This window comes from Hibiscus syriacus, unplaced genomic scaffold (genome assembly GCF_006381635.1).
Source record: "Hibiscus syriacus cultivar Baekdansim isolate YM2019G1 unplaced genomic scaffold, ASM638163v2 tig00110198_pilon, whole genome shotgun sequence".
NCBI classification, from domain to species: domain Eukaryota; kingdom Viridiplantae; phylum Streptophyta; class Magnoliopsida; order Malvales; family Malvaceae; genus Hibiscus; species Hibiscus syriacus.
In genome coordinates this window covers 1,221,315-1,248,158 of record NW_024062623.1, presented here as the reverse complement: position 1 = coordinate 1,248,158, position 26,844 = coordinate 1,221,315, and the positions used below count along the sequence as shown (strand labels likewise).

The 26,844-nt window shown below is 34.8% G+C and overlaps 3 protein-coding genes and 2 pseudogenes across 3 annotated transcripts; 4 read left to right on the top strand and 1 right to left on the bottom strand.

Moving 5' to 3' along the window:
* Positions 1-891: 891 nt before the first annotated feature.
* On the top strand, positions 892-5,123 carry LOC120218588 (histone-lysine N-methyltransferase ASHR1-like). The gene is made up of 14 exons (XM_039215518.1): positions 892-1,047; positions 1,231-1,376; positions 1,465-1,599; positions 1,693-1,747; positions 1,854-1,972; positions 2,246-2,334; positions 2,417-2,498; positions 2,647-2,751; positions 2,859-2,949; positions 3,026-3,145; positions 3,518-3,624; positions 3,939-4,008; positions 4,357-4,420; positions 4,738-5,123. The coding sequence occupies exons 1-14, from the start codon at positions 948-950 to the stop codon at positions 4,901-4,903; spliced, it is 1,449 nt and encodes a 482-aa protein (XP_039071449.1). The 5' UTR covers positions 892-947; the 3' UTR covers positions 4,904-5,123.
* Positions 5,124-6,012: 889 nt separating this feature from the next.
* On the bottom strand, positions 6,013-8,240 carry LOC120218586 (ubiquitin-fold modifier 1). The gene is made up of 5 exons (XM_039215517.1): positions 8,104-8,240; positions 7,929-8,026; positions 6,826-6,858; positions 6,271-6,350; positions 6,013-6,191 (listed from the first exon to the last, which is right to left on the bottom strand). The coding sequence occupies exons 1-4, from the start codon at positions 8,169-8,171 to the stop codon at positions 6,283-6,285; spliced, it is 267 nt and encodes an 88-aa protein (XP_039071448.1). The 5' UTR covers positions 8,172-8,240; the 3' UTR covers positions 6,013-6,191; positions 6,271-6,282.
* A 1,093-nt stretch (positions 8,241-9,333) lies between these two features.
* Positions 9,334-11,123, top strand: LOC120218585 (annotated as a pseudogene).
* A 2,402-nt stretch (positions 11,124-13,525) lies between these two features.
* LOC120218584 (probable N-succinyldiaminopimelate aminotransferase DapC) lies at positions 13,526-15,796 on the top strand. The gene is made up of 2 exons (XM_039215516.1): positions 13,526-13,779; positions 14,459-15,796. The coding sequence occupies exons 1-2, from the start codon at positions 13,558-13,560 to the stop codon at positions 15,608-15,610; spliced, it is 1,374 nt and encodes a 457-aa protein (XP_039071447.1). The 5' UTR covers positions 13,526-13,557; the 3' UTR covers positions 15,611-15,796.
* A 706-nt stretch (positions 15,797-16,502) lies between these two features.
* Positions 16,503-25,438, top strand: LOC120218410 (annotated as a pseudogene).
* The last annotated feature ends 1,406 nt before the right edge of the window (positions 25,439-26,844 follow it).

Here is a 26,844-nt window from a genome sequence, read left to right as displayed (position 1 = left end):
CAATAAAAAAGTAAACGTTAGGTATGATTTTGGAAAAAAATGAAAGTTTATGTTCCAAAACAGGACAAAAGTAATAGTTTAAGTACTAAATGTGTACTTTATCCTACTTATTTGGGTAAACAACATGGATAGTCACTTATGTTTTCGGTCTATCCAATTTTGGTCACTAATTAAAAAACGATTTTGATCCCTTACGTTATCGGTTCGTTCGGTTTAATTCTCTCGTTGTTAGTCTCGTTAACACGGTAACAAAAGTCTAATTTTGGTCACTAATAAAAAAGCGAACAAATTTCCGTTAGATTGCTTTTATTTTTAAATTGTCAAGTCAGACTTATGTTACTGGGTTAACGTGAGTTAAATGCCGAGAGCCTAAAATCGAACAGATAAATAATGTAAGAGACCAAATTTTTTTTAATTGATTACCAAAATCGAATGTATCGAAAATATAAGGGATCATCCGTATAGTTAACCCTTTTAACATTTGGAAACTTGGATTGGGTAAACTACATGTTTAATACTCCAACTATCACTTATTTTCCATTTTGGTCATTATTTTTTTGTTTCAAAATTATACTTAGCATTACATTTTGATCACCTACCATTAAAAAAATTAATGATGATACTAATATGTCACCATAAGATAATTCTATATCATCATTGAATTTGTTTTAAATACCAAATCAGCACTTACGTTAATGTTTTAACGACGGGTGATAAAAACGAAACCAAAATAAAACGTTAAATATGATTTTGAAAAAAAAAATAGCTTGGTGAGCAAAACGGAACAAAAGTGATAATTGAGGTACTAAATGTGTAGTTTACCCAACTTGGACTACTGAACTATGTGGTATTTATTCATTTTCCACCGCGTTTAATTTTCCTCCTAAACATCGAGGATTAGTCTTCATCAGTCTAAAGCAAAACCTTCCAGAGCTTACTAGTAGTTCATGGAGGAATTACAGACTGCTCTTCAAGCTCATGGCTTATCCCTCTCAAGCTTCCCCGATAAAGGCCGTTCCCTCGTCGCCGCCAAGGATTTCTATCCAGGTTTCCTTCTTTTCACCATTTTTTTCAACAACAACAACAAAAACAAAAATCTACTAATTTAGATCTTTTAATATATCAATAGCATGCGAAATACGATAAATTTCTTCAAAAAATATTATGATTCCTTTGTCATTTTCATTAAAAATGCACAAACTGATTCTAAAAGGAAGCTTTGATATATAGGAGAAGTAATTATAAGCCAAGAGCCATATGTCTGCGTGCCAAACAACTCCTTAACGGAATTAAGGTGCGATGGATGTTTCAGCAAAAGCAATCTTAAGAAATGTGCGGGTTGTCATGTTGTTTGGTATTGTGGAAGCTTATGTCAGGTTTTGTTTATGTTTTAACTCTTATATTAAATTTATTGTAAAAACATATTTGGAGAATCTACTGATTGGTTTATTGACTTATTTACAGAAGTTGGAATGGAAATTGCATCGGCTAGAGTGCCAGGCACTTGCTAAGCTTGACAAGAGGAGGAGAAAATCAGTTACGCCTACAATCCGGATGATGGTGAAACTTTACCTTAGGAGAAAATTGCAAAATGAGAATGTAAGGAGAGGGCTTCTTGTTATTTGTTTTGTATTTGAGAATTATGTGCATTGTTTTTTGTGAGGAATTATTAAAATTTGCTTATGATTTCAGGTCATCCCTGTTACTGCTTTTGACAATTACAGTTTGGTAGAGGCTTTGGTTTCTCGTATCCTTTGATTTTTCTCCCCTTTGGATTTAGTTGATTTTGCTTTATTTCCTTTTATGATGTTATGGTACTGTTTGAACTATGTTATGCCTTAAATTGGAGAAAGACATGCTGGATATTGATGAGAACCAGCTTGTGTTATATGCACAGATGGCTAACCTTGTTAACTTGATTCTTCAGTTCCCCGACGTCGACATAAAAGAGATTGCTGAAAACTTTTCCAAGGTCCGTTTTGAGCAGTTTTGAGCTTCTAATTCCTTTGTTTCTTGTTTGATTTATAAGTACTTGAAACATATTAAATTTGGTATAGTTCCGTTTCCTTACTCACTGCAAGAAAGAAATTAATGAAGGTTATAACTAGGTACTATGGAAGCAGTCTGGGAATGTATTACATTGTAATTTTATGTCTCTATTTATCCTAACAAAGTTAGGAATCTTAACAAGTTCTGTCTGAACTGGATAAACATATGTCCTTATTTACTATTATGAAAATGGCAGTTTGCATGTAATGCACATACCATTTGTGACAGTGAGTTGAGACCCCTGGGGACAGGACTGTACCCTGTTGTTTCAATTATAAACCACAGGTAACAATGCTTACGAATTCAAGCAGTGGTACTGGTACCCATCCTTGTGAGTTCGATTTACTAAACAATTATTGTGTTGTAGCTGCTTGCCGAATGCTGTTTTGGTGTTTGAGGGAAGGCTGGCTGTGGTACGTGCTGTACAACATATACCCAAAGATTATGAGGTGAGAAATTTTTAGCTTTTGGTTTTGTTTTGTTTTGTTTTTGTGTGCTAGGAGCTCTTATATTATTAGGACATATTTATCGGATATAGGTTAGAATAATTCTTTAATCTTTTCGTGTTGCAACTGAATTCTCTATTCATTTTCTTAGGTATCTATCAGTTATGTAGAGACTGCTGCAAGTACAGTTACTCGTCAAAAGACTCTCAAAGAACAATACCTTTTCACTTGTACATGTGCCCGCTGTAACAAAGTGGTATTTATTTGCTCTATCCAATTATTGTCCTTTCAGTATGTAACCTTTTTGCTTCTGGAATGACCATTTTTCGTTCTCTAATTAACTGCTGCTTGTGTTTGTTAAAGGGCCAGTACGATGATATCCAAGAAAGTGCAATTCTCGAAGGCTATCGATGTAGGGACAATGGATGCAGTGGCTTCTTGCTTCGAGAATCAGGTACGCAATTATATCTGATTTAAGTCTGTTAAATGACCTAAACAAAACTTCTACATTTTTTAATATGTATACGCAGATGAAAAAGGGTTTGTTTGCCAAAAATGTGGCCTCACTAGAAGCAAGGAAGAGATAAGAAAGATTGTTACTGATATCAAAGCATTGTCGGAAAAGGCTCTTAAGTCTATTTCCTCAGGCAGTATCCTTATCTACTTTCCTTTATCAAGTAAAATCATTTAAATATTGTTGAATATGATTTTGCAGTGGTTTTACTAGTTATTAAATTTTAATCTTATTTCCACTGCCACAGTTTTGAGAATATAATTTTCTCTTTAGTGAATTAATGTGATCTGATAAGTGATAATGATCTAATTTGCATTCTGTTGACAAAATATTATGGGCTGTTACGCGGTAGTTATGGGTATGTATTATTGTTTAAGTTTAGGTACTCCTATATATATGTGTATGTTATTAGCTGAAAAATATAACAGAAGATCATTCATTCAAAATCTTTGCATTCATAGAAACTAGAAAGAAATGAATGAAAGTTGTTTCTTAACCTAAAGTTCAGATCCTCAGGAAGCTGTTGTTTTGTATAAAAATATTGAAAATCTCCAGAAGGAAGTCTTCCATCCTTTTTCAATCAGCTTGATGCGAACTCGGGAAAAACTTCTTGAGGTACTTCCATGAGTCGTATTCACATTTTTGAGCCGAATTTTGCTTGAAGAAAATTAATTTAAGGATAGATCAATTTCAGGTGATGTAGCAGTAGGGTCCATACTACTATTTCTTGTTCATATCAATACATATTCATTTCTTGTTTCTTCCCGATCTGATGAACCACTAAATAAGTTTTGAAGCTAAACCGAATGCAAACACATCATGTTTCTTCTTCTATCAAACATCCTTTGGTGAATTAACATTGGTTTTCTTGGCAATAACGATTGAGTCATCTTGTGATTCTGATAAAATTGGATCAATCATTTCTGCAGATATTAATGCAGTTGGAAGAATGGAAAGAAGCTTTGACAGTTTGCAAATCAACTATTCCTGTGTATGAAAGTATGTCATCTTTCAACTTGAATTGTTGCCAAGAAACAAATTAGAAATCCATTTTGTTGTCACTTGGCAATTTTCATCGAGTTTTTTTTTTCTTGTTTTCTTTTTTAATCTTTTTAATCCTGTGCGGGTTTAGCAACCAAATCTAGTGCTTTCAATTTCTAGGAATAACATGAAAGTGCATTTCTAATCCTGAGTTTCACCTGTGACATTTTCAAGTTGTCCTAAGCAAGAGTTTTTATAAAATTCGATGTCTTAGTTTACTTTACCCTTAAGTATATATATATGTTGCAATGTTCCCGAGTTGAGAAATTATCGGCATCCTGAATTTACCTTTCTGATTCATCGCAGGGGTCTATCCAGGATATCATCCTTTGCTTGGATTACAATATTACAGTTGCGGAAAGCTTGAGTGGTTAGAAAAATATCTTTCCCCGTTTATGTGCTTCTTTCATTCAGTTGTTCATTTTAGATAACTTTAGTTAAATTCAGTACCGTATCCGTTTTATAAGACAGAGGCCGTGACTTTACGAAGCTTTCTTGCAGGACTTTTGTGCCCCCAACATTAATGAGAAATCCACTGCATTTTATGATATTTTCCACATCGCTTTGATTCATCGGATTGTTACTTATAAAATCTGTTAAAAAGCTTCAGTGTCTTTATCAACTTTTCTTCAACATGGCAAAGTTCTTTATTCGGTTGTAAAAGCCTTCAATATTTATTCATGACAGGTTGCTTGGAGAGACGGATGATGCTATCAAAACATTTACCAAAGCGGTCGACATACTGAGAATCACTCATGGGACAAATACTCCATTTATAAAGGAACTGTTGATGAAGTTGGAGGAAGCTCGTGCCGAAGCATCGTTCAAGCTTTTATCGAGGGAGGATTCGTGAACAGTATACCTCCGGCATTGTCTTCTATGTGAAGTTTACATGCTTGCACCGAGGAATGACTCAACAGCCAGAAAAATTGTGTTTTTGTCTGGCTGGTTAAACCAGTGGTTTAATAGGTATGGTACATTTTATGAAACCACCAAAAGCCTGGTTTCGTACAAATAGATATTTCGATACTTGCACGAATCAAACAATTTTTAATTGTTAAAGGATTTATTGTCATCTCTTGAGGTATCGAGTTCGAGCATCACGTATGCAAGAATATGAATGTTTATTGTTAAATATGATTGAGAGTATTTAAACATGTACCATCTTATATTCACCTTAAATTTATCCAAAAAGAAATAGTATTTGATACTAAATTTTGTCTTTGGATTCACTGCATGCGATCTATTTTTGTTTTAAAGAAGAAAAAAGAACTGATGTATAGCCCATAACATTAATACTTCCCCTGCTCAACTCAAGTTGGTTGAAATCGATTTAATTATTGGTAGGTAAGAAATATTAGATTTTATACATTTATATTGTAGATAAAATAAAAATATTTTGTATAAAATAATTATATTTTTGAAATTTAGTTAACCATTATCACGTTTTAAATGATAAATAATTTATATATAAATCATACTAGATGTGAATTCAATATAATAATTTAAATAAAATATTTTAATAATTTCACAATTAAATTGATATTCAATACAATTCAACCAACGATTTAGTAATAATATAATTGTAAAAGAACCACCAAATTAATTTGCTTATATTATTTCTTTGTTTTTAGTTAACAAGGGCTTAGTAGAATTGACCAAATTTGAAGCTCTTGATCCTTAAAATTCTAGATTCGGATCCTACGATTTTTAATTATGATTCTTATTATTGTCGATTATAATATGTCGGGCTTAGATCATATATTTAAGGTTAAAGGGATCAAAAGTACTTAAATTTTTGGGAAAAATAATTAAATATTTGTTCTTTTTCTTTTTTACTAAATTAAATTTATATATTTCATTCAATTCATCCTTTTGACCGTTAAATTTTATCATACAGTTTTCTTTTTTCGGGGGGTCGTATTTAATTCAAATGATATTGGTAACGAAAAATGGTAAAACTGAAGATAATAACAGCCCTCGATTACACCAAAGAACTCTTCTCCTATTTAGTTGATGTGCAATAAGAACACGGCAAAAAATAACTACTCCTTCCCTAACCTTAACGGTCTACAAATTATTTAGCGTTTATATCATTTTCTTTTGAAACCATGTGCTATCAGACTATGGTTTATACAGAAACAGTTCGCTCATACCAAGTCGAAAGATCGATTATTAAAGGAGTTGATAACCTGATGATCTCGTCTCGATAACAATGATGTCTATCGGCACTCAAAAGGCTCCCACACGATCACGCGGAATCAGCCGAAGTTCAGAACCGTGTTTGAGGAACACATTTCCTGCCAAAACCAAATCAGCAAAATGTTTACATGAAAAGGGTCAGATCAGAACTAAATTCAGATACTCTTTCCCTTCCTTTTTCAACATATTTACTGGTTAAACTACGAAATGACTGGTTATTCTACGAAATACGAATGCAGCCTGCATGCAGGTAAAGAATAGTATATAGGACGAGTTTTTGTGAGTCTGGAATAACAGAAACCAACTAGTAGTCTTGCAGTTGCAGAGGAATGCCAGTCTGCCAAAATGATATATAGAACATTCCTAATTCTCTTAGCCAGATCCTAAACTACTATTATACACTGGATTGTCCAAAAAAAAAAAAGGCAGATGCTTTGGTCAAAGGCAACATGGTTCTAATTTGAAGTGCAAAATTTAATGAAAATAGAAAATAAAACGATACTTGATAAACATAGAAAATAAAATGAAGCTCTAAAACAATAAAACTAGTTAACAGAGTACGTGTCAGCACACCTGCACTTTGCTGAGGATTGATTCCCACACCATCTGTAATCAGAAAGAACATATAATTCAATAAACACTATACAATTTAGGATGTAGAATTTAGATACCTAATTGTATACGAAAATCATATTTAAAACGATGTAGATTGAATTAAGCTTATTAAGAAAACAAACGATAGAAATGAGGGAATCGAAGCAGCTTATGGAGGTCTGACCACGACATGGATCAGATTCCACAGCTATTCAATTCATTTTTTATGTCATTTTCATTATTATCAACACATAACTTGAAACTCAGTTACAGAGTTTATGAAAATAACAGTAAAAAGTAAACATATAAACAAAATAACTAGTGCCCAAACATGATGTAAATTCTCATTGCCTTGTTTAGGGTTCTTGTAAATTCAGAACTGAGTCGGTCTCTACCAACTTGGTGAAGGCTAACTCAGATTCTCTTTATATATTACTATGAATATCTATTTGATTCCAGTTCAATTATGTTGAGCTCTAAAAGTCATTAAATCACATCGAAACCAGGTCTCATAAAGTATCATGAGTACTGGTGACAGATCCAAAGTTCAACCAAAAGGGAAGGCTCCATTTCAAACATGGAGAACTTTATTAATAAGATTTTACAGGTTCGCTCCAGACTATGCATTATCTTTTTGTTATCCTCACCAGCATGATATTTTACTAATCTGAAATGATAATCATGTGTACACAATCTAGAAATACGTCTCGAGGGCAGAAGGGCGCCCTTCTATACAACTCCCTTGCATCGTACAAGTCGATAAGAAATTAACTATTTGAGCCTTGTAGATTGCTATGCTGCTTTGACTCAGTTTCTTTTCTTTTCTTCTTCTAAATTATCCATAACCGATACATGAATCTATATACCTTCCAAATAGATCAAAACCTTAGAAAATTGAAGATGCCTATGCTGGATCCAACACTCAATTGTTAACCTATGACAGTTTCCACCTCCAAATTCCCATATTCTTATTTCAATACCACATATAATTAATTAACTGAAAATCACAAGATACAAAGATCAATTAAATTAATACTTGAATATATATTTTTATATATATAAAAAAGAAGGAATTGAATTACCGTTGGTGATGATAGCGCTGGTTTGGGGAGGGACTTTGAATTCCTCAGCAGCGAATTTCAAAACAGCCGTGAAGGGGGCTGCTTCAGGAACGCTAAACCTGAAATTTCAGAAAATATTTTAAAACATAAACCCAGATTCATAATTTCAAAGAAAAAAGAAAGGGTAAAAACTCACACTTTGAAAGGGAGCTTTGGATCGGAGGTAAGAGTGACTTTGAAAGACACCTTTCCACCACTCGCCATTTCTTCAGATTTCTGAATTTATTCTTCTACGATACATATTATACATACTCGACTCGCGTGATTTATAAGGCAACTGGGATTTGTGATCTTTTTGTTGTTCTTACTAATTTATTCTAGGTAAAAGTAGTGAATAGGCCCCTTTATTATTTGGGAAGTTGCATTTTGGCCCTTCAATTAGAGAAAAATAGCAAGATGATTATTGCTGTTAATTGTTATTGTTAAGTGTTAAGTTGGTGATTTGGCATTTTTGAATATTGTCATGTATTATGTCCAAATCAACCAAGTAATCCAGTATCATTTTATTTATTTTTTAATATGTAAGGACCGATTTGTTCATTTTTAAACCGTAACAATCAAAATTTAGTATGATTTACATAAAAAAAAAATTAACGTTCGATTAAATAATCATTTTAAAATTTATATTTTGTAGGATTTTAATATCTAACATTTTATTGTGGGTAAAAAAAGACTTTTACGTGGATAGAAATCATTATTTCACAAATAATTAACGTTTTAAAAAATAAGTCTTTTTATCTTAAATTTTTTCTGATGTTTAGATAATATTATATAATTATATTTTATTGTTTGATAAATTTTTCAGAAACTATTAATTATCAATACAAATATAATAGATAATATTTTTTATTATACAACAAGTTTAATATTATTTGTGATAAATATATTATTAAATTATATACAGTGAGATAAGTTAATTATTTTCTCTCAAATTTTCATGTTTGACGTATTGAATATGTATTATTAACTAAATGACTAATCCACTAATATAAGCATTAAAATTTGAATTTCCTTCACAAAATTATCTATTTTATTAATTGTATTCACTCTAAAATTTTATTTATATCCGTCTAATATAAAAAATTTATATTGTTAGTATATATATTTTCCCCCTAAAAAATATTTATGATCCACCGATGTATATTTAACCTTCAAACCCAATTTTTTTTATTGGTTTGGCGATCATCAAGGTCTAGAAACACATGGGATACAGTTTGGTAGACCAAGACGTCAACATCTTGACCCGATACCATTTGGTAGACCTAACCTTCAACATTAATTTACTTATATGATCATCCACTCTACGCTATATATGAACCAGAGTTGTTGACATTTTCGAATCTCATAAACCTCATTTAAACCAACTCATACCTTTGAACCGAATCAATGGAGGTCGAGAGAGTTCAATCTTTAGCCATCAGCGGCGGCCTGAAAGAACTCCCCGCCAAGTTCATCCGCCCACCCCACGAGCGTCCGGAGAACAGCAAGCCACTCGAAGGGGTCACCGTGCCGGTCGTTTCCCTGACGCTGCCGCACGATGTCCTTATCGAACGAGTGTTCGAGGCATGTTCCCAATGGGGTTTTTTCCTGGTAACGGACCATGGGTTGTGTTTGGAACTCGTCAAACGACTGCAACAAGTGGGGCGAGAGTTCTTTGATTTACCGGCGGAGGCCAAAGAAGCTTATGCGAATGATCCGTCCACAGGCAAGTTTGAAGGGTATGGCACGAAGATGACCAAGAATCTTGATGAGAAGGTCGAGTGGGTTGACTACTTTTTTCATCTCCTCTCGCCTCCTTCTAAGGTCAATCTTGATGTATGGCCCAAGCACCCTCCCTCTTACAGGTATTTTCACACTAAAATAGTTTTCACTTTAAAACAAAAGTTATTTTTTTAGGTATAATATCAAAGTATACCCTTAACCTTTGATTAAATAATTATTTTTAAACTCTATTCTTTTTTTAGAGTAATTTAGCCCCAAAAATTTCATTTTAAGATAAAAAAGTTCTAAATATTTAACCAAATAGTCGTTTTAGTCCTTACTTTTCTTAGAGCATTTTGATCAAATGCTTAATTTTAGGGGGGGAACTCCTATTTTGGAGCATTAACCGTTTATTGATTAATGATTTTCATCCACATAAGAGCTTTTTACCCTAAAATAAAACGTTAAAGTTAAAATATTTCAAAAAAAAAAGTGACTATTGAGTCACTTTAGTGTTTATTTTTTTTAGCATTTCAATCATCAACGTTTCATTTTAGGGTAAAGCCTAGTTTGAAATGTTAATCATTTGTTGACTAATGGTTAAAATGTTAAAAAAGGACCAAATTGACAATTTAATCAAACATGAAGAATTTTTGTCATTATCTACAATTTTTTTTTCATTATGGCTATTTTTAACTTTGGGTAATGTAATGCAGGGAAGTTAATGAAGAATATAGCAGGGGAATTCTAAGGATAACGGCTCAGTTGCTGGAGGTGTTATCAGAGGGTTTAGGACTGGACAAAAAGGCTTTGACGACGCCATTGGGGGATGAAGAAATAGAATTGGAAATGAAAATAAACATGTCTCCGCCATGCCCCCAACCTCATTTGGCTTTAGGAGTCGAACCCCATACAGACATGTCAGCACTCACATTGCTCCTCCCTAATGAAGTTCCAGGCCTTTAGGTTTCCAAAGATGGCCATTGGGTTGCCGTCGACTACTTGCCCGACGCTCTCTTCGTCCATGTCGGCGACCAGATTGAGGTAAACTGATAAAACTCCACTGAAACTGCAAAAACAAAATGATGCTAAAGTTAAAATTACTACTGTGTTTCCAGGTTTTGAGCAATGGGAAATATAAGAGTGTTGTTCACCGGAGTGTGGTGAGCAAGGATCGTACTCGGATGTCGTGGGCGGTGTTCTGCGCGCCGCCGCATGAGGCCGTGATCGGGCCACTTTCGGAGCTTGTGGACGAGAAGAATCCGGCGAAATATTCGACCAAGACTTTTGCCGAGTACCGGTACCGGGAATTCAACAAGCTCACTCAATGAGGGTAGTCTAGTTTTAGATAGGCTCTAGGGAAAGTGTTTTAATATGGGTAGAAATAACTAGTGTTAAGTTCATGAAAATAATTGTAATAGGATTTGGATTAGTTCTCAAGGGACTCTTGATATTAGGACGAGTAAAATTCATTTAGATTTGAAAAATTGATTTGAATTTAATTTTATATATTCGACTAACTTAAAGAAATTTCTAATATAGTTTGAATAATAAAATATGAATCGTCAACTCGACTAACTTAAGATTTTTTAAATCGAATACTGTCTCTAATTCCTCATACACTTAATTCCTTCTTTATTTTAAGTCCATTTCTTTTTATTAAATTTGAATCAAATGCTCCTTTAATACTATAAAATTTATATGTAGCTCAAGTTCTTATTTTTAACAAATCAATATTCTTTTTATAATTTAATCTCTCAACTTTATATTTAATATAATTTAATTTTTTATTACAATTTTTTTATATAATTTCTTTCTTTCTATCAATTTATGTACTCCTTTATACTTTCATCCATATTTTTTCTCCTAAATAAATACTTTAAAAAATTAAATTAAATAAAAAAATATGTTTTATAATTTTAGATGATATTTGATTTATTAAATAATATTTGAATGAGAAAAAATATGAATATGAATATGAATATATATATATATAAATCTCTTATATGGTTAGAGAAGACTGTTAAATTAGACCAATCCATAGCATAACATTATAAATATTTTAATTCGAGTAGAAACTAAAAAAATCGACTTGACTCGAAAAAATTATAAGATAATGTGTCACATTAACTTTTTTTTGAATGTTAGTTCACGACAATCGTAGTGAAAGTGAATTAAAAATTTACAACTATATTGTACCTTCTAAAAGTTGGATTACTAAAATGCAACATAAAAATCCGGTGATCATTTATGTAGTTTCCTCTTTTATTTTTAAGTTCTTTTAACCAATTGTAGATATTAAATCTATTGGTCGGTGAATCTAAATCGATCACGACAAATACTCATTAGAGGGTGACAATCCAAACCTAATGTACTCTAGTTACAATATTAAAATTCGAATGTTGAGTTAATTATATTATACATCTACAAATTATATTTAGATTTTAATTTTTAAAGTATTTTAATTAAATTTTCACAGTTTGACGTCATATTAATATGATCTTTGATCAACCTAATTACCCATTTAGGTGTTAAAAATTAACTAAAATCTGAGTTTGACTATATTTTAAATTTGGTGAACAAAATTTTAAACACCTATTGGTAATTAAAATTTGAAGTGTATTTATTTTAAATTTTAATAACACTATTTTAAACTTGATAAATTCATGTATTTACACAATAAGTGTGCATACAAATTTAAATTTTTATTTTTATATCTTAAATATGTTTTACAATAAAATATAAATGATATTTGACATTCAAATTCACGATTAAAGTAACCAAACTAATTAATTTTGATTTTAATTCTATGGTCAACTCTTATTCAAGGTGGCATGAGCCGCCCCAAAAAATTGGATAAACTAAAAGTATAGTCACTAAACTATCGGTGTGATTCTATTTTGACTATTGAATTACAAATTTTGTCAATCGGATCACTTAACTATTTAAATTGTATCAATCAAACCACTTATCCTTAACGGTTAATGAAAATAATAACGTGGTAGATAAATAAATTTATATAATTATACATTTAGTTCTTATTGCTTGTACACTTAATTAATTTGATCATAATTTTAATTTAATTTAATAAATTTAGTCATCCAACTAGATGGTTCAAAATATTATAACAAAAATGTCACTATATCAACAAATTTGAAATAAATGTTTAATGATATCTGGTATAACTTTTGTAGTCCCAAAACTTATATATTTTATATATTTTATCCTACTACAAAATATAAATTTAATCCTTCATATTTAAATTTTTTTATCAATTTGATCTCTTTTAGATATTATCAAACCTAGTGAGTTCACCGAATCAAAACAATAGTTACATAATTTTAATTTTCATAAATTAACAATAATTTTTTATTAAATTTTTATTATATCTAGAAAATAATATAACATTTATGAGAGAAAAACAATAAATTTAAGAAAGAACAAAAACTAAAATGACATAATTTTTAAATATGGAGAGTTATTTTTTTAATATTTTTGGATTATGACCAAATTAAGGATTAAAATTATTATTATTTCATCTAATATTTAATAACAAAATAAATTTTTATAATAATATTTTGATCAAGCGACATATTTATAATTTTTTTAGTAAAATGACTGCTTGCTACGAAGTTTATAATATTTATAATATTTTTTTGAATTAATCACTGACATTCGTTCTATTGATTATAGAAGCGAAGATAACCCTCTTAAATTAATTTACTCTATTTACAAATATCAAAATTTAAACATCTAATTTTACTTAAAATACATAATATATCATCTCACTATATTAACTTGTTGTTTATACTAAACAATTCTTTTTAACAAAAGCAATAACACCTAAACTTTGACGCAGCCTGCAGAATGTACCAGGTCACAGTTCCAGATGCTTAGACTACTTTGCCTTAAATCCTCCACATCAACACCAACTTTTTTAAATTTCTCAAAGCATTTTCGAAAGCGTTCTTTTGATTCTCCTTTCTTCTGCTGTAACAGGAGAATCAACAATCACCCATCGTTCATCGCCACCATGTCCCCCGCTTCTACCCAGAAAGACACTGTTTCTACTCACGATGGAACTCCCCAAATCACCCAGCAACCAGTTCAGGTACCCATTTCTTCTTTCTTTCTTGATTTGAGTTTTGATGATTTGAGGGGGTTTTCCCCTTTTATTTTATTGTTTTCTGGTGGGTTTGGTTTTGTAAAGGTTGTCTTGGATGCTTTTATTTGTTTTAATTGATCTTAATTTAGACCCTACTTTGTGTTTCTTTGTGAGATTTTGTTTTTCCCTACTGATTTGGCGTGTTCTTTGTTACAGTGAGGTCCGTTTCGAGAGTGTCGAAATTTCTTGCTTTGAATCTTCTAAAATTTGCAAATTGATTAAATCATATGAATTCATGGAAATGGTTTGTAGCATAACAAATTGAAGAACTATATCATGTTGTTCTTTCAATCTCACATGGATTAGTTTCTGAATTTAGTAGAAAACCAGATTGTTGCTGCCATGCCTTTTTTGGATTTAACATCAGGGATCATATAAGTATTAATTTGATTCACACAACACTTAAGCCCCCGTTTACCATTGCAGTTTGCACAAATTTGCAGGTTAAATGCTACGTTTTCACTGCGAATGCAATACTAAAGGGGTAGAAAATTTTGGGTTTTCTGATTAAAAACGTGGTCTAGCAATTCAAATACGGATGCAATCTTGAAATGCCACATGTGCGAGCTGTATATGTTCATGTAGATGTATGTGTTCTGTCTGGTAACCTAGTATGTTTTCTTAGGTTGCGAAGCGACTGGAGAAGTTCAAAACTACAATTTTTACTCAGATGAGTATGCTTGCTATCAAGCATGGAGCAATAAACCTCGGCCAAGGCTTCCCCAACTTTGATGGTCCTGATTTTGTAAAAGAAGCGGCTATTCAAGCCATTAAAGATGGGAAGAACCAATATGCTCGAGGATATGGAGTTCCAGACTTCTACAATGCCATAGCTGCTCGCTTCAAGAAGGATACTGGTCTTGTGATTGACCCTGAGAAGGAAGTTACGGTCACCTCTGGGTGCACCGAAGCTATTGCTGCAACCATGTTAGGCTTGATTAATCCGGGTGATGAGGTGATCCTCTTTGCTCCGTTTTATGATTCTTACGAAGCGACATTATCTATGGCTGGTGCCGAAGTAAAATGCATTACGTTGCGCCCTCCGGATTTTGCTGTTCCTATTGATGAGCTTAAGTCCACTATCTCGAAGAACACTCGTGCTATTCTTATAAACACCCCACACAATCCCACTGGGAAGATGTTTACTCGTGAGGAACTTAATACCATTGCTTCGCTGTGCATTGAGAATGATGTATTGGTTTTTACGGATGAAGTTTATGATAAATTGGCTTTCGAGATGGATCACATTTCAATGGCATCACTTCCTGGAATGTACGAGCGAACAGTGACTATGAACTCCTTGGGGAAGACATTCTCCCTAACTGGGTGGAAAATCGGGTGGGCAATAGCACCCTCGTACTTGACTTGGGGAGTGCGGCAAGCGCACTCATTCCTTACTTTTGCAACTTCCACTCCAATGCAGTGGGCAGCTACAGTGGCTCTCCGCGCCCCTGATTCCTACTTTGAGGAGCTAAAGAGAGATTATATGGCAAAGAAGGCGATTTTGGTACATGGGTTGAAAGATGTTGGGTTTAAGGTGTTCCCTTCGAGTGGAACATACTTTGTTGTGGTAGATCACACCCCTTTCGGTCTAGAGAATGATATTGCGTTTTGCGAGTATCTGATCAAGGAAGTCGGAGTTGTGGCGATTCCTACAAGTGTATTTTACTTGAACCCGGAAGGCGGAAAGAATCTGGTGAGATTTGCCTTCTGCAAGGATGAAGAAACTTTAAGGTCTGCAGTTGAGAGGATGAAGGAGAAGCTGAAGAAAAACTGATTAAAGCGCTCCGAACTAGGTTTTCTGACCAAGGTATGTTTCTAGATTTCGGTTCTTCACACCGAGCAAGTTGTTATCCCTAAAAATCAATCTGGATTTAGGTTGAGCATGACTCGAACTAGATCTAAAACTTTGATTTGAATAACAGAAATCAGTGTAGGTGTTAACAGACTATTCATGGAAATGAAATAAGATGGATCGTTTTTATATTGTTCATGCATGTTGATTATATTCGTAGCTATCACTATGATAAGTCGGGTACTGAATTGAATCATTATTGATTTGGGCCAATATCGAATCGGGTTATATTTGATCGGTCAATTTTTAGATCGGGTCATTTCAGGTTAAGTATGAATCCAATTGAATATATATAAAATTATTAATATATTTTTATAAAAAGAATGTATCTTTTTATTTGTCAGTTTGATTATTTAAACTCAATTTCAACTTCCAGTCATTTAATCGTTTAATGTTTTAAATTCAATCATCGTCAAATAATGAAAACAATATAAATGTGAGTTGTTAATTTGTATAAATACAGTAGCTTATAGAATTAGTCATATCAATTATTGATATATGATACTTGACGAAGATATAAATTATAGGCTTAATATCCAAATAAGTATCTAAACTATATCTTTTTTTTCGAATAGGTGCATACAATATTTTTTTGAAGCATCCAGGTTAGGTGTCTAACGTTATAAACGTGATAACTTTAGGTGTCTAGGACGTAACAATCGTTATTTTTTTTCTGTTAAGTGACACATGTTACAATTCGATAATTGTGAAATTTATTTTTTTAAATTATTATATTTATATAAAAAACTAATTTCTTTTAAATTACAAAAAAACCTCAAAATTCCTAAAATCCTTAAATCTTAACACTAACTCGATGAGGCCGCCCTTTTCGGCCACAACCACTGTCGCCGACGTAGTTCCTGCTATCATACTAGTTCTACGCCACCGTAGTTGTTGTCGATTGGTCGTCGGAATCGTGTGTGATCGTAATTTTCATTCTAGAGTTCGCGGGGTATAAAACGTCGATTTTCCGTCGATATACAGTTAACCGGTCATGATTTCATAGGAATTTTGGTTGCCAGGGGAGTTGAGATCGGGTGGAGCTTCTTCAAAGGCAAAGGGCGGCAGTCGTCGTGGGTTTAGGGGTCAAAATGAAGGTTTTTAAAGTTTTGAGATTATTTTGAAATTTGTGTTTTCTTTTTAAAAAAAAATTAAAAATTTTATATAAAATTTTTAAAATTATCATGTTGTGACATGTCACTTAACGGAGGAAATTAACGCCATTGATGGCTCAAACACCTTAAAGTGGTAACGTTTGTAACGTTAGGCACCTGGATGGATGTTGCGTATTGCGAGTACTATAAAATTATACGCAAATAATGTGCAAGTATACACAATCGCAAAAGTAATATAGTGATGAGTGAGTATCGTCTCCACAGGGATTGGAAGGATATTGAGTAAAATTTATGCACTATTCTAAATTAATTAAGTATAGCTAATGGTATTCACAAATGATTATGCCGAGGCAAATGAAATGTGTATGAGTAACAAAAAGAAATGTCATGGCAAAGGAAAATGGTAAAAAAAACAGTAAATAAATAAAAAGAAGATAATCCTCACGTGACAAGCTTTCAATGGAATGAATGGTAGGGATTGATCTAAGGATGTTAAACTTATCTCTCAGGCAGATTTAAGCTACCTGGTCGTTACTTACTCGACAGGGCTTTCCTAAAATGTTCTCACAGGAACCTAACAGAATAGGATGCCAAGGCATCTGCTCTCACTCAACGATGTTGGACAGCCTACCCTATTGATAAAGACACCCTTTTTAGTCGTTGAAATCCTATCATAGTCTCTTCCGAGATCTAAGGGATTAGGTTATAATACTCCTAGGCCGATTCAAAGCCCCTTGAAAATACTATAACCCATTGCTTATGAGGATCTTGTCTTGCTTTTTTCTTCCGAATACTTACAAGTATTTTTAGCTTAGGATTCTTCCGAACACCTAACCTTCATCTATGAAATGGACATTTCCATGCCTCTTACAAGCCTAGATGGTGAAGCATTCACAAGCAAAGCAAATAAAGAACCAAAATAAACTTAAATATACCATTAAAAATAAAGTTTAAACATCCATTAAACCAACCACCACCAAATAAGTTAGTTCATGGTAGGGTTCAAAATATTCATAGAAAAATCCATAAAATATTCTTTCCAACAACCCACAAATAAAATAAATAAAAATAACAGTAAAGGGAAGTGAGAAAGAGCCTTCGACGCGCGCCACCGGAGGTCTCCTCGGCCACCACGAACCGCCTTAGCTCGCTAGCTCCTCTCGACGCCTAGCTCGCCACTCCTTGAAGCTTTATCAATGGAGGAAAACCCAAGGAAGAAGAAAGGAAAAGGAAAAATAAAAATGTGATTTTTTTGCTACAATATACGTCTCCTTTCTTCCACACACACTCTCTCTTGTGAGGTGTAATATATAATAAAAATATCTAGGGGTAATGATGATGTTGTTGGGTGTAAAATACCCCTCATACCCCTAGAATCACATGTTGTGCATGAACCTTATCCTCCAGGTGTCAGTGGTCCCCTAGCAGGTTGTTACAACCATTATTTCACGTGCAGAGCCAGCTGTCCACGTACAGCTGTATATTTTTATCGTTTTCTGCGCCAGAAATGCTGAGGCATTTCAATCTGCTTCAGCGTGTTATGCCGCGACATTACTTCCCAGTTCGCCTATTTTGCTTGTTGTTTCCTGCACATCACTAAAAATCACACCTTCCTCCTCATATAGCACCTTAATAAAATAAAATAACACAACCACCACAAATGCAATTACATGCAGCTACATACATCTAAAATGACTTATATGTACCCTTAAACAAACAATAACTTAAGTCAAAAAGGCCTTAAAAGTAGTCTTTTTACAGAGTTATCACACCCCCAAACTTGAGCTATTGCTTGTCCTCAAGCAATGGATAACAATTAACACAATCAAAATGTCATGGCAATTTCAACAGTAGGACAACAAGACAAAAATTGAATTTCAACCCTCAGAAAAATCGGCTTCTACATGCTAGACATATCAAGAATTCAAGTACTTTTCCCTAGGTCAAGATTCTTTATGGTGTTGTGTGTGTGATTTATTGTATCTAATTTATACTTAACGAATTTAGGCAATTTCTAATTGAGTTCCCTAGTTTTGCCACGGCATTAACTCATTCATTAAGCACATTTATACTCCCTTTTCACTTACTACACATTTTTTTCTTATTTTTTTCACTTTTTTCTACACTGCTACGAAGGGAGTCAGCTCATCACACCTACCACCCCACACTCTAGGTGAAAGGGAGCATACCTTCCACCCCCAAGCTAGTCAGACAGAGTCATCCCGTGACTACTTTCATTCACTCGTATGCGCGTGGCTGCCATTTATTAAAGAGAGTTCCAGGCAATGCCACAGCAAAGAGGAGTGTCCCTCTACAGCTATGCCGAAGCATTTATTCACGATTAAACAAAATTCAGAGATAAGGAAGTTTTTTTTAATTGATTTATCATTTAAACATAATACCATATTTTAATGCCAAGGCTAACCAGAGTTCTTTCATAAAAATTTTGTAAGTTCATTAAGTATAGAGAACATACAAATCATGTAATAATAATTCACAAAGCATCAAGCCCTAGAGTCAGTTCTATCATTCTCAATAGTCATTTACATTCAATTTCTAGCCTAAAAAGTTCATCTTCATCAGGTATCATCAAAACATTTCCATCTAACTGTCCTACCATTTACTGATGCCATGGCATAACATTATGCTAATATTATCATGCACATGTTCTACAAAGAACACTACCTCCCCCAAACTTGAGAGAAGCATTATCCTCAATGCTGAATAAAAACTAAGTTAAACTAGACTACATGCTATGTGATGCGATGCAATTCCATGCAAGGTACCTTGTCTTCCTAAGATGGTGGTGGAGTCGCGCTGGCAGTGCTAGTAGTATTGCGTCTGGTGCACTTCCTCAGTGATGTGGGGCTTTTGTCAGGATCAGAACTGGGTTCAGCAGCTGGTGTGCTAGGGCCTTCAGTGTTCTTAGATGTTGAGGTCTCCATACGCCCAACAGATGACTTCAGACGTCATCTAGTCCATGCTGACTGGGTTAGCATCCTCTGGCTTGGGTGTATTGTCTTGCTGAGTGACATTTACAAATGTCGTGGCATCCTCAAATGATGGCAAGATCACGTCCAGGATGACGAGAAGATTATAAGCCAAACGTGGGAGCATCTCCTTGTGAACAGGTGCCACGACTGCGTCTTGTTAGAGCCTCAATTACATCTAGATTTGCCGTGGCATATTGGTTTGTGAAGTTCCCTCGTGAGATTTCATCATATTCCTCCTCCAAAACACCCTTCGTCCTAAAAAGAACTAATATTACAAATAAAAATAAAGAAATAAAACAAAGAAAAACAAACAAACACTCATGAAAAAAAAAACAAAACTTCTAAAACATAAATTAAAGAGAGTTGAAGGGATGCAAACTCCAAAACATCATGAATTGCTATGGCATTTTTGTCGCGTTCGATTGAAGCACTAGTATAGACTAAAATGCTCCATATATATAACAGCGCCACCTTCAGTGTAAGTCGATAGAACCCGATCTGTAGGACCTTTGCTGTAGTCCTCTCTCCTCTTGAGTGTTCTCCACATAAAGCTAATTTGTGGTGAAATAGGATCTCTTTTCGCTCCCCGTTGCCATGGCATATTTTAATTGCTTGGGCAGCAAAGTCTTTGAAGAAGTAAGGGTCATCATCCTGCATCCACTTGCTCTTGCCCTGGCTATTCAAGTACGGAAGCAAAATACCACTAACGAGAAAATTGATAATGTCAGCATACCACGACAATGCCGTGGCAAATAATAATTTCTCATCAGGGAATTTAATCTCCATTTCATTCGTTAGTTCTTTCACACTTTCTAGACTAGAAAAATGGACAGTTACTTGGAGTTTAGGATGAGGAAATTCAATGAAATCCAAAGGTTCAGATTTCGTACCTGGTCTAGCTATGAGTAAGCTAGACTGACCCGTCTCTTTTGAAATATCCTTAAGCTCATCTTTGTCTTCTTCATCGAGCTTCAAGTAATCACCAGTGCCTGAAAAATTGTCTTGGCAAAATTCTGCAGCTTCCCTTTGGTCATCAACTCCTGCTAGTGGGGGTTTTTCTTTTGCCATGACATTATTTTTCCTGTCATCATTGGGTTTACTTATTGAACCTCCAGCTTTGTTCTCCAGCGAATGTAAGTCCTCTTGCAAATGAGATTCTTCATGCACAATCTCATAGCTAGGTTCTTCGAGTGTTTCCCCCCCAAACTTAGCATCTTTGTAGATCTGGGTGCCACTCCCTAAGGTGAATGTACTAAATTGCTCACTGCCTTTAGCCTTAGTGACTTCAGTATCACTAGGCAATCTGTCTGGTTGGTATTCTTGTAATGCCGTGGCAATATGACCCACTTGCATTTCCAAAGCTCTTAAAGACAAATTATGACTTTGCAACATTGCCCCTTGGCTTTGTAATAATTCTTCTTGACTCTTAATAGATGCATCGTGATCTTGTAATAGAGCCTTTGTAGTTGCCATAAAGTCTTGCATAGTGGCCTCTAGAGAACTTGTATTAAGAGAAGATGTTGTCCCCTTATTATGCCATGGCATATTCGTTCGCAAGGCTGGGGGCTCATCCATATACTGTTGCTGAGCGAGATGACTGACATTAAAAGCTCCTTGATTTTCCCATGAGAAATTGGGATACTGACTCCATCCATTGAAGCTTCCCACATAGTTGATGGACTTTTGATTGTTCGGGCATTCACATTCATGGTGATTGCCTTGGCATAACAGACATGCCAAACTATCAACCTTCACTTCTTTTACCTCATTAGAATGTTGCAAATTCTTCAACATATTGGTGATGGTAGAGAGTTGGGCCGACACTGAATCTTCAGCTTCCAACTTGAATGTCCCAGATGCCTTTCTTCGAGTTTCAAACCTTGAAGAGGGAAATTGGTAATCATGGTTAGCAATTCGATCAAGAATGCCAAAAGCCTCGTCAGGTGATTTGTCAAGCAAAGTGCCATTTTTCCATGCATCTAACATCATCCTCGTGGGTGCATTGGCTCCATTGTAGAACATCACGACTTGAGTCCAGTCGTGGAATCCATGGTTGGTACATTTGCGAAGCAATTCTTTGTAGCGGTCCCAACACTCATGCATTGACTCGTCATCAGCTTGGTGAAAAGATGCTATGGCATTCCTAAGATGGTTGTTCATATTCGGTGGATTATGCCGTAGCAAATTTTTTTTGCACAATTCAGCCCAAGACCTTATCGAGCCGGAAGGTAATCCATTGAGTCATGCCCTGGCATCATCTTTCAAAGAATATGGAAATAACTTCAATTTCAGCACATCTTCATGCACACCTTGTTGTCGAAAAGAGTCACAAACCTCCAAAAATTCTCGAACATGTTGCCTTGCATCCTCATGAGGAGCACCACCAAACTTTCCAATCAAGTCCAACATGTCGAACATAACCGGTTTAAGCTCGAATTGGGTTGCCTGAATCTTGGGAGGTATAATAGCAGGTTTTAGGTCATCCAAGGTAGGAGCTAAGTAATCTCTAATAGTTTGTGGTCGAGCAGCATTCCCAACATTTGGAATTGTCGTGGCATTTAGAACTGCATGATCCTTCACTTGATTTTGAACAACATGAGCCTCATGTTCTATATGAAATAATGGTTCTTTGGGTCTTTTACGTGTCATGCGACAACGTAACACCTGAAAAAGGTAAACACAAAAACAAGTAACTATGTACAAAGAAAATAAATAAAACGGTGCAACAACTAAACTCAACATCGCCAATTGCCAATCCCCGGCAACGACGCCAAAAACTTGTTGCGTATTGCGAGTACTATAAAATTATACGCAAATAATGTGCAAGTATACACAATCGCAAAAGTAATACAGTGATGAGTGAGTATCGTCTCCATAAGGATTGGAAGGATATTGAGTAAAATTTATGCACTATTCTAAATTAATTAAGTATAGCTAATGGTATTCACAAATGATTATACCGAGGCAAATGAAATGTGTATGAGTAACAAAAAGAAATGTCATGGCAAAGGAAAATGGTAAAAAAAAAAACAGTAAATAAATAAAAAGAAAATAATCCTCACGTGACAAGCTTTCAATGGAATGAATGGTAGGGATTGATCTAAGGATGTTAAACTTGTCTCTCAGGCAGATTTAAGCTACCTGGTCGTTACTTACTCGACAGGGCTTTCCTAAAATGTTCTCACAGGAACCTAACAGAATAGGATGCCAAGGCATCTGCTCTCACTCAACGATGTTGGACAGCCTACCCTATTGATAAAGACACCCTTTTTAGTCGTTGAAATCCTATCCTAGTCTCTTCCGATATCTAAGGGATTAGGTTATAATACTCCTAGGCCGGTTCAAAGCCCCTTGAAAATACTATAACCCATTGCTTATGAGGATCTTGTCTTGCGTTTCTTCCGAATACTTACAAGTATTTTTAGCTTAGGATTCTTTCGAACACCTAACCTTCATCTAAGAAATGGACATTTACATGCCTCTTACAAGCCTAGATGGTGAAGCATTCACAAGCAAAGCAAATAAATAACCAAAATAAACTTAAATATACCATTAAAAATAAAGTTTAAACATCCATTAAACCAACCACCACCAAATAAGTTAGTTCATGGTAGGGTTCAAAATATTCATAGAAAAATCCATAAAATATTCGTTCCAACAACCCACAAATAAAATAAATAAAAATAACAGCAAAGGGAAGTGAGAAAGAGCCTTCGACGCGCGCCACCGGAGGTCTCCTCGGCCACCACGAACCGCCTTAGCTCGCTAGCTCCTCTCGGCGCCTAGCTCGCCACTCCTTGAAGCTTTATCAATGGAGGAAAACCCAAGGAAGAAGAAAGGAAAAGGGAAAATAAAAATGTGATTTTTTTTGCTACAATATGCGTCTCCTTTCTTCCACACACTCTCTCTCTTGTGAGGTGTAATATATAATAAAAATATCTAGGGATAATGATGATGTTGTTGGGTGCAAAATACCCCTCATACCCCTAGAATCACATGTTGTGCATGAACCTTATCCTCCAGGTGTCAGTGGTCCCCTAGCAGGTTGTTACAACCATAATTTCATATGCAGAGCCAGCTGTCCACGTACAGCTGTATATTTTTTGTCGTTTCTGCGCCAGAAATGCTGAGTCATTTCAATCTGCTTCAGCGTGTGATGCCGCGACATTACTTCCCAGCTCGCCTATTTTGCTTGTTGTTTCCTGCACATCACTAAAAACCACACCTTCCTCCTCATATAGCACCTTAATAAAATAAAATAACACAACCACCACAAATGCAATTACATGCAGCTATATACATCTAAAATGATTTATATGTACCCTTAAACAAACAATAACTTAAGTAAAAAATGCCTTAAAAGTAGTCTTTTTACAGAGTTATCAATGGACTAAAAAAATACTATAGGCACCTATTTAGGAAAATGAGTATAGTTTGGACATTTATATGGGGTATTAAGCCTAAGTTATAAATTTAATTTAATTAGTGATTAAAGTGTTTTTTAAGAGACTAGTAACCAAACTTTTAATTTTATATTTATATATACAAAAGATATTGACCATGCATATATTTATTTTAAAAATAATAATAAATTATTCATTCACTCTAATCTATTTATTGAATTAAAATCGGATCAATATTTGATCCAAGAAGCCATACTTTTCTGCCAATCTTGGTTCATAGATACGTATATGCTGTGTCCCCATGCAATGATTTCTTAACCAAATACATACATACATACATATATAGAACATAAGAACCAGAAGGACAATGTCTGAAACCCAACCTAGAGCAAGGGTCAATGGCACCAATGGTTCAGCCCCTGGGAGGAACTACAAGCTTCACCGGAGTTACCTGTGTCATCAATATGTCAGGATTATCTCTACGAATCATTCGGAGATCATCTGCCCTTGATGTTTCGGGCAGTTCGTTTGAGAGATACAAATCAGCAGGCCGAGAATGGTTTAGGATATCACCGCTTTCGATCCTTCCCCTGAAGCTCGCCTTTGCTCAGGCGTTGAAATGGTTTATTGGACGCCGAATCTGTAAACAACCCCCACGCCCTTGAGTGTCTTCGAAGGCGTAGGAATCATAGTTTCGATGGAAATAAAAACCGAGAACACGAACCTGAAGCTCTGCATCATCCTAGGACTTGTATTATCGTCAGATGTACGGGTTCCGGGAAGAGTTTAACCAAGTTTGCAACAAGCAAACCCTGCACGTCCTAGTCTTGATCCGGGAAACTTCTTTTCTGGACCAGGACTCAGAGAGCTGATTGATCAGAGCACATCCAGCTCCAGAGTCAACAATCAACACATTCCATTCCAGCTGTGATGATAACCAAAATGCATTTGAGGAGCGATACGGAATGTCCGGTTTGTAAGGACGAATTTGATGTCGGAGGCGAAGCAAGGGAGTTGCCTTGTAAACATATATACCACAATGTCCGTTAGCAGTGAGGAAGAATCTAGTAATAGCGATTTCTCTGAACCCAAGATTTGTTCATCCTGGTGATCGCGGACAAAATTGGGGGCTTAAGCAGCTGGCTTGGTAATCTGTGTCCCTTCCATGGGAGGCATCAGCGAATGAATCCAACTGACAGAACAGGTTATTCTCCCGGTAATCGATGCTGCATTCTTTAGCCTTTACTATTTACATGCAGTTGTTCTTGCTTGTAGCAGTTCAAGCGATACTTGGTTCGAAATCATTTTCATTCGGGATGTAAAGTAATAATATATGTATATCGAACGCACATCTGCAATCAAGATCTCAATTCAGAAACATGGGTAGTTGCTACCACGGCTTTCCACTATCGAATACATCTGAATACACATTCAAACAATCAATTTTCCAAGAAACTAGTATTACAATTATCATTTGAAAATACGCATGTCCATAATGTCCTCAAGAGAAATGAACCAATACAAGCAATTTTATCTGATTCTAGGAAAAGGGTATACGTAGTTTCAATTAAATCTTCTCGATGGAGATAAAAGTGCCATTAAAAGCATGAAAGCCATGACGAGATTGTTTTCCGATAAGAAAATCGGCTCGAGGGTGATAAACAGTTATAAAATAAGATCAAAGACGCTTGGGTTGATAGCGAGTACTGGCATAAAACCCTTCTGTATATGCTGTGTTCTTGAATATTGTCTGCAACGGAAACAGCCCATTTTTTGTTAGGACAAACTTAAAAATTAAAATAATCATGGCGCTAGTCGATAGCCATACATAAACAATATCGTAAAACTTCAGGTTTATGTTATGAACCTTGAGAAATAGAGATCGAAGAAAATGAGAGGATTTAGAAGAGAAGAACACAGAATATAGAAAAGGATTTCTTCATTCATTCATCAGATAAGATTTCTCTCATTCAGTACATAGTTTTATATAATTACAATGTACTATGGCTAATAGGTTCTCGACAGCTGTACATTCTATAATTAATTGTAACAACTTCATTCTCCTGTTACAACTAAGGTAGACATCTCTGGTCCCAACAAGATTCACTGTTAGGCTTGCTCTCTTTTTCTTCATAGAGTCCTTCTGTGCCTTACGTGATTCTAATCCCGTGTTAATCATTTCTGCCCCCAATTTCTAAAATCGAAATCCCTAATTCATCATTTCTCTTTTTCAAAATCCCTAACCATTTCTTTGATTTCCCCAATTTCTTCGCTTCACTTATGAACCCTTCGTTTTGTTCTTCTCCTTCATTCGTGACAATACCCCCTCCACGAGTAGATCCTTGTCCCCAAGGATCGAAATTTGGAAACCGAGGCCTGAGAATGGTATGAGCTTCCCAAGTATCGTGATTTGAGTTCAAGTTCATCCATCGTACAAGTAAATTCTGCCAGTAAGGTTGCAATCTTAGGTATACTTCTTCAATTTGAAATTGTCGTTCACTTCGATTTTCATCAACATGTTGTTTAATTCTATTCTGCAACATATATGGGACCGCATGCACTGTGAATTCTGAACACCATAGCAGAGTAGGTGGTTTATCGAAATTCACATTCACTTCATACAACACCTCATCATTGTTTTGTGA

Coding starts and splice junctions, on each gene's coding strand:
- LOC120218584 (XM_039215516.1), top strand. CDS start 13,558: ATGCTTAGACTACTTTGCCTTAAATCCTCCACATCAACACCAACTTTT. Junction 13,780..14,458: donor TCACCCAGCAACCAGTTCAG/GTACCCATTTCT, acceptor ATGTTTTCTTAG/GTTGCGAAGCGACTGGAGAA.
- LOC120218588 (XM_039215518.1), top strand. CDS start 948: ATGGAGGAATTACAGACTGCTCTTCAAGCTCATGGCTTATCCCTCTCA. Junction 1,973..2,245: donor TTGCTGAAAACTTTTCCAAG/GTCCGTTTTGAG, acceptor TGAAAATGGCAG/TTTGCATGTAATGCACATAC. Junction 3,146..3,517: donor TAAGTCTATTTCCTCAGGCA/GTATCCTTATCT, acceptor CCTAAAGTTCAG/ATCCTCAGGAAGCTGTTGTT.
- LOC120218586 (XM_039215517.1), bottom strand. CDS start 8,171: ATGGCGAGTGGTGGAAAGGTGTCTTTCAAAGTCACTCTTACCTCCGAT. Junction 6,859..7,928: donor CAGCGCTATCATCACCAACG/GTAATTCAATTC, acceptor TTCTGATTACAG/ATGGTGTGGGAATCAATCCT. Junction 6,351..6,825: donor CAATCCTCAGCAAAGTGCAG/GTGTGCTGACAC, acceptor TGGTTTTGGCAG/GAAATGTGTTCCTCAAACAC.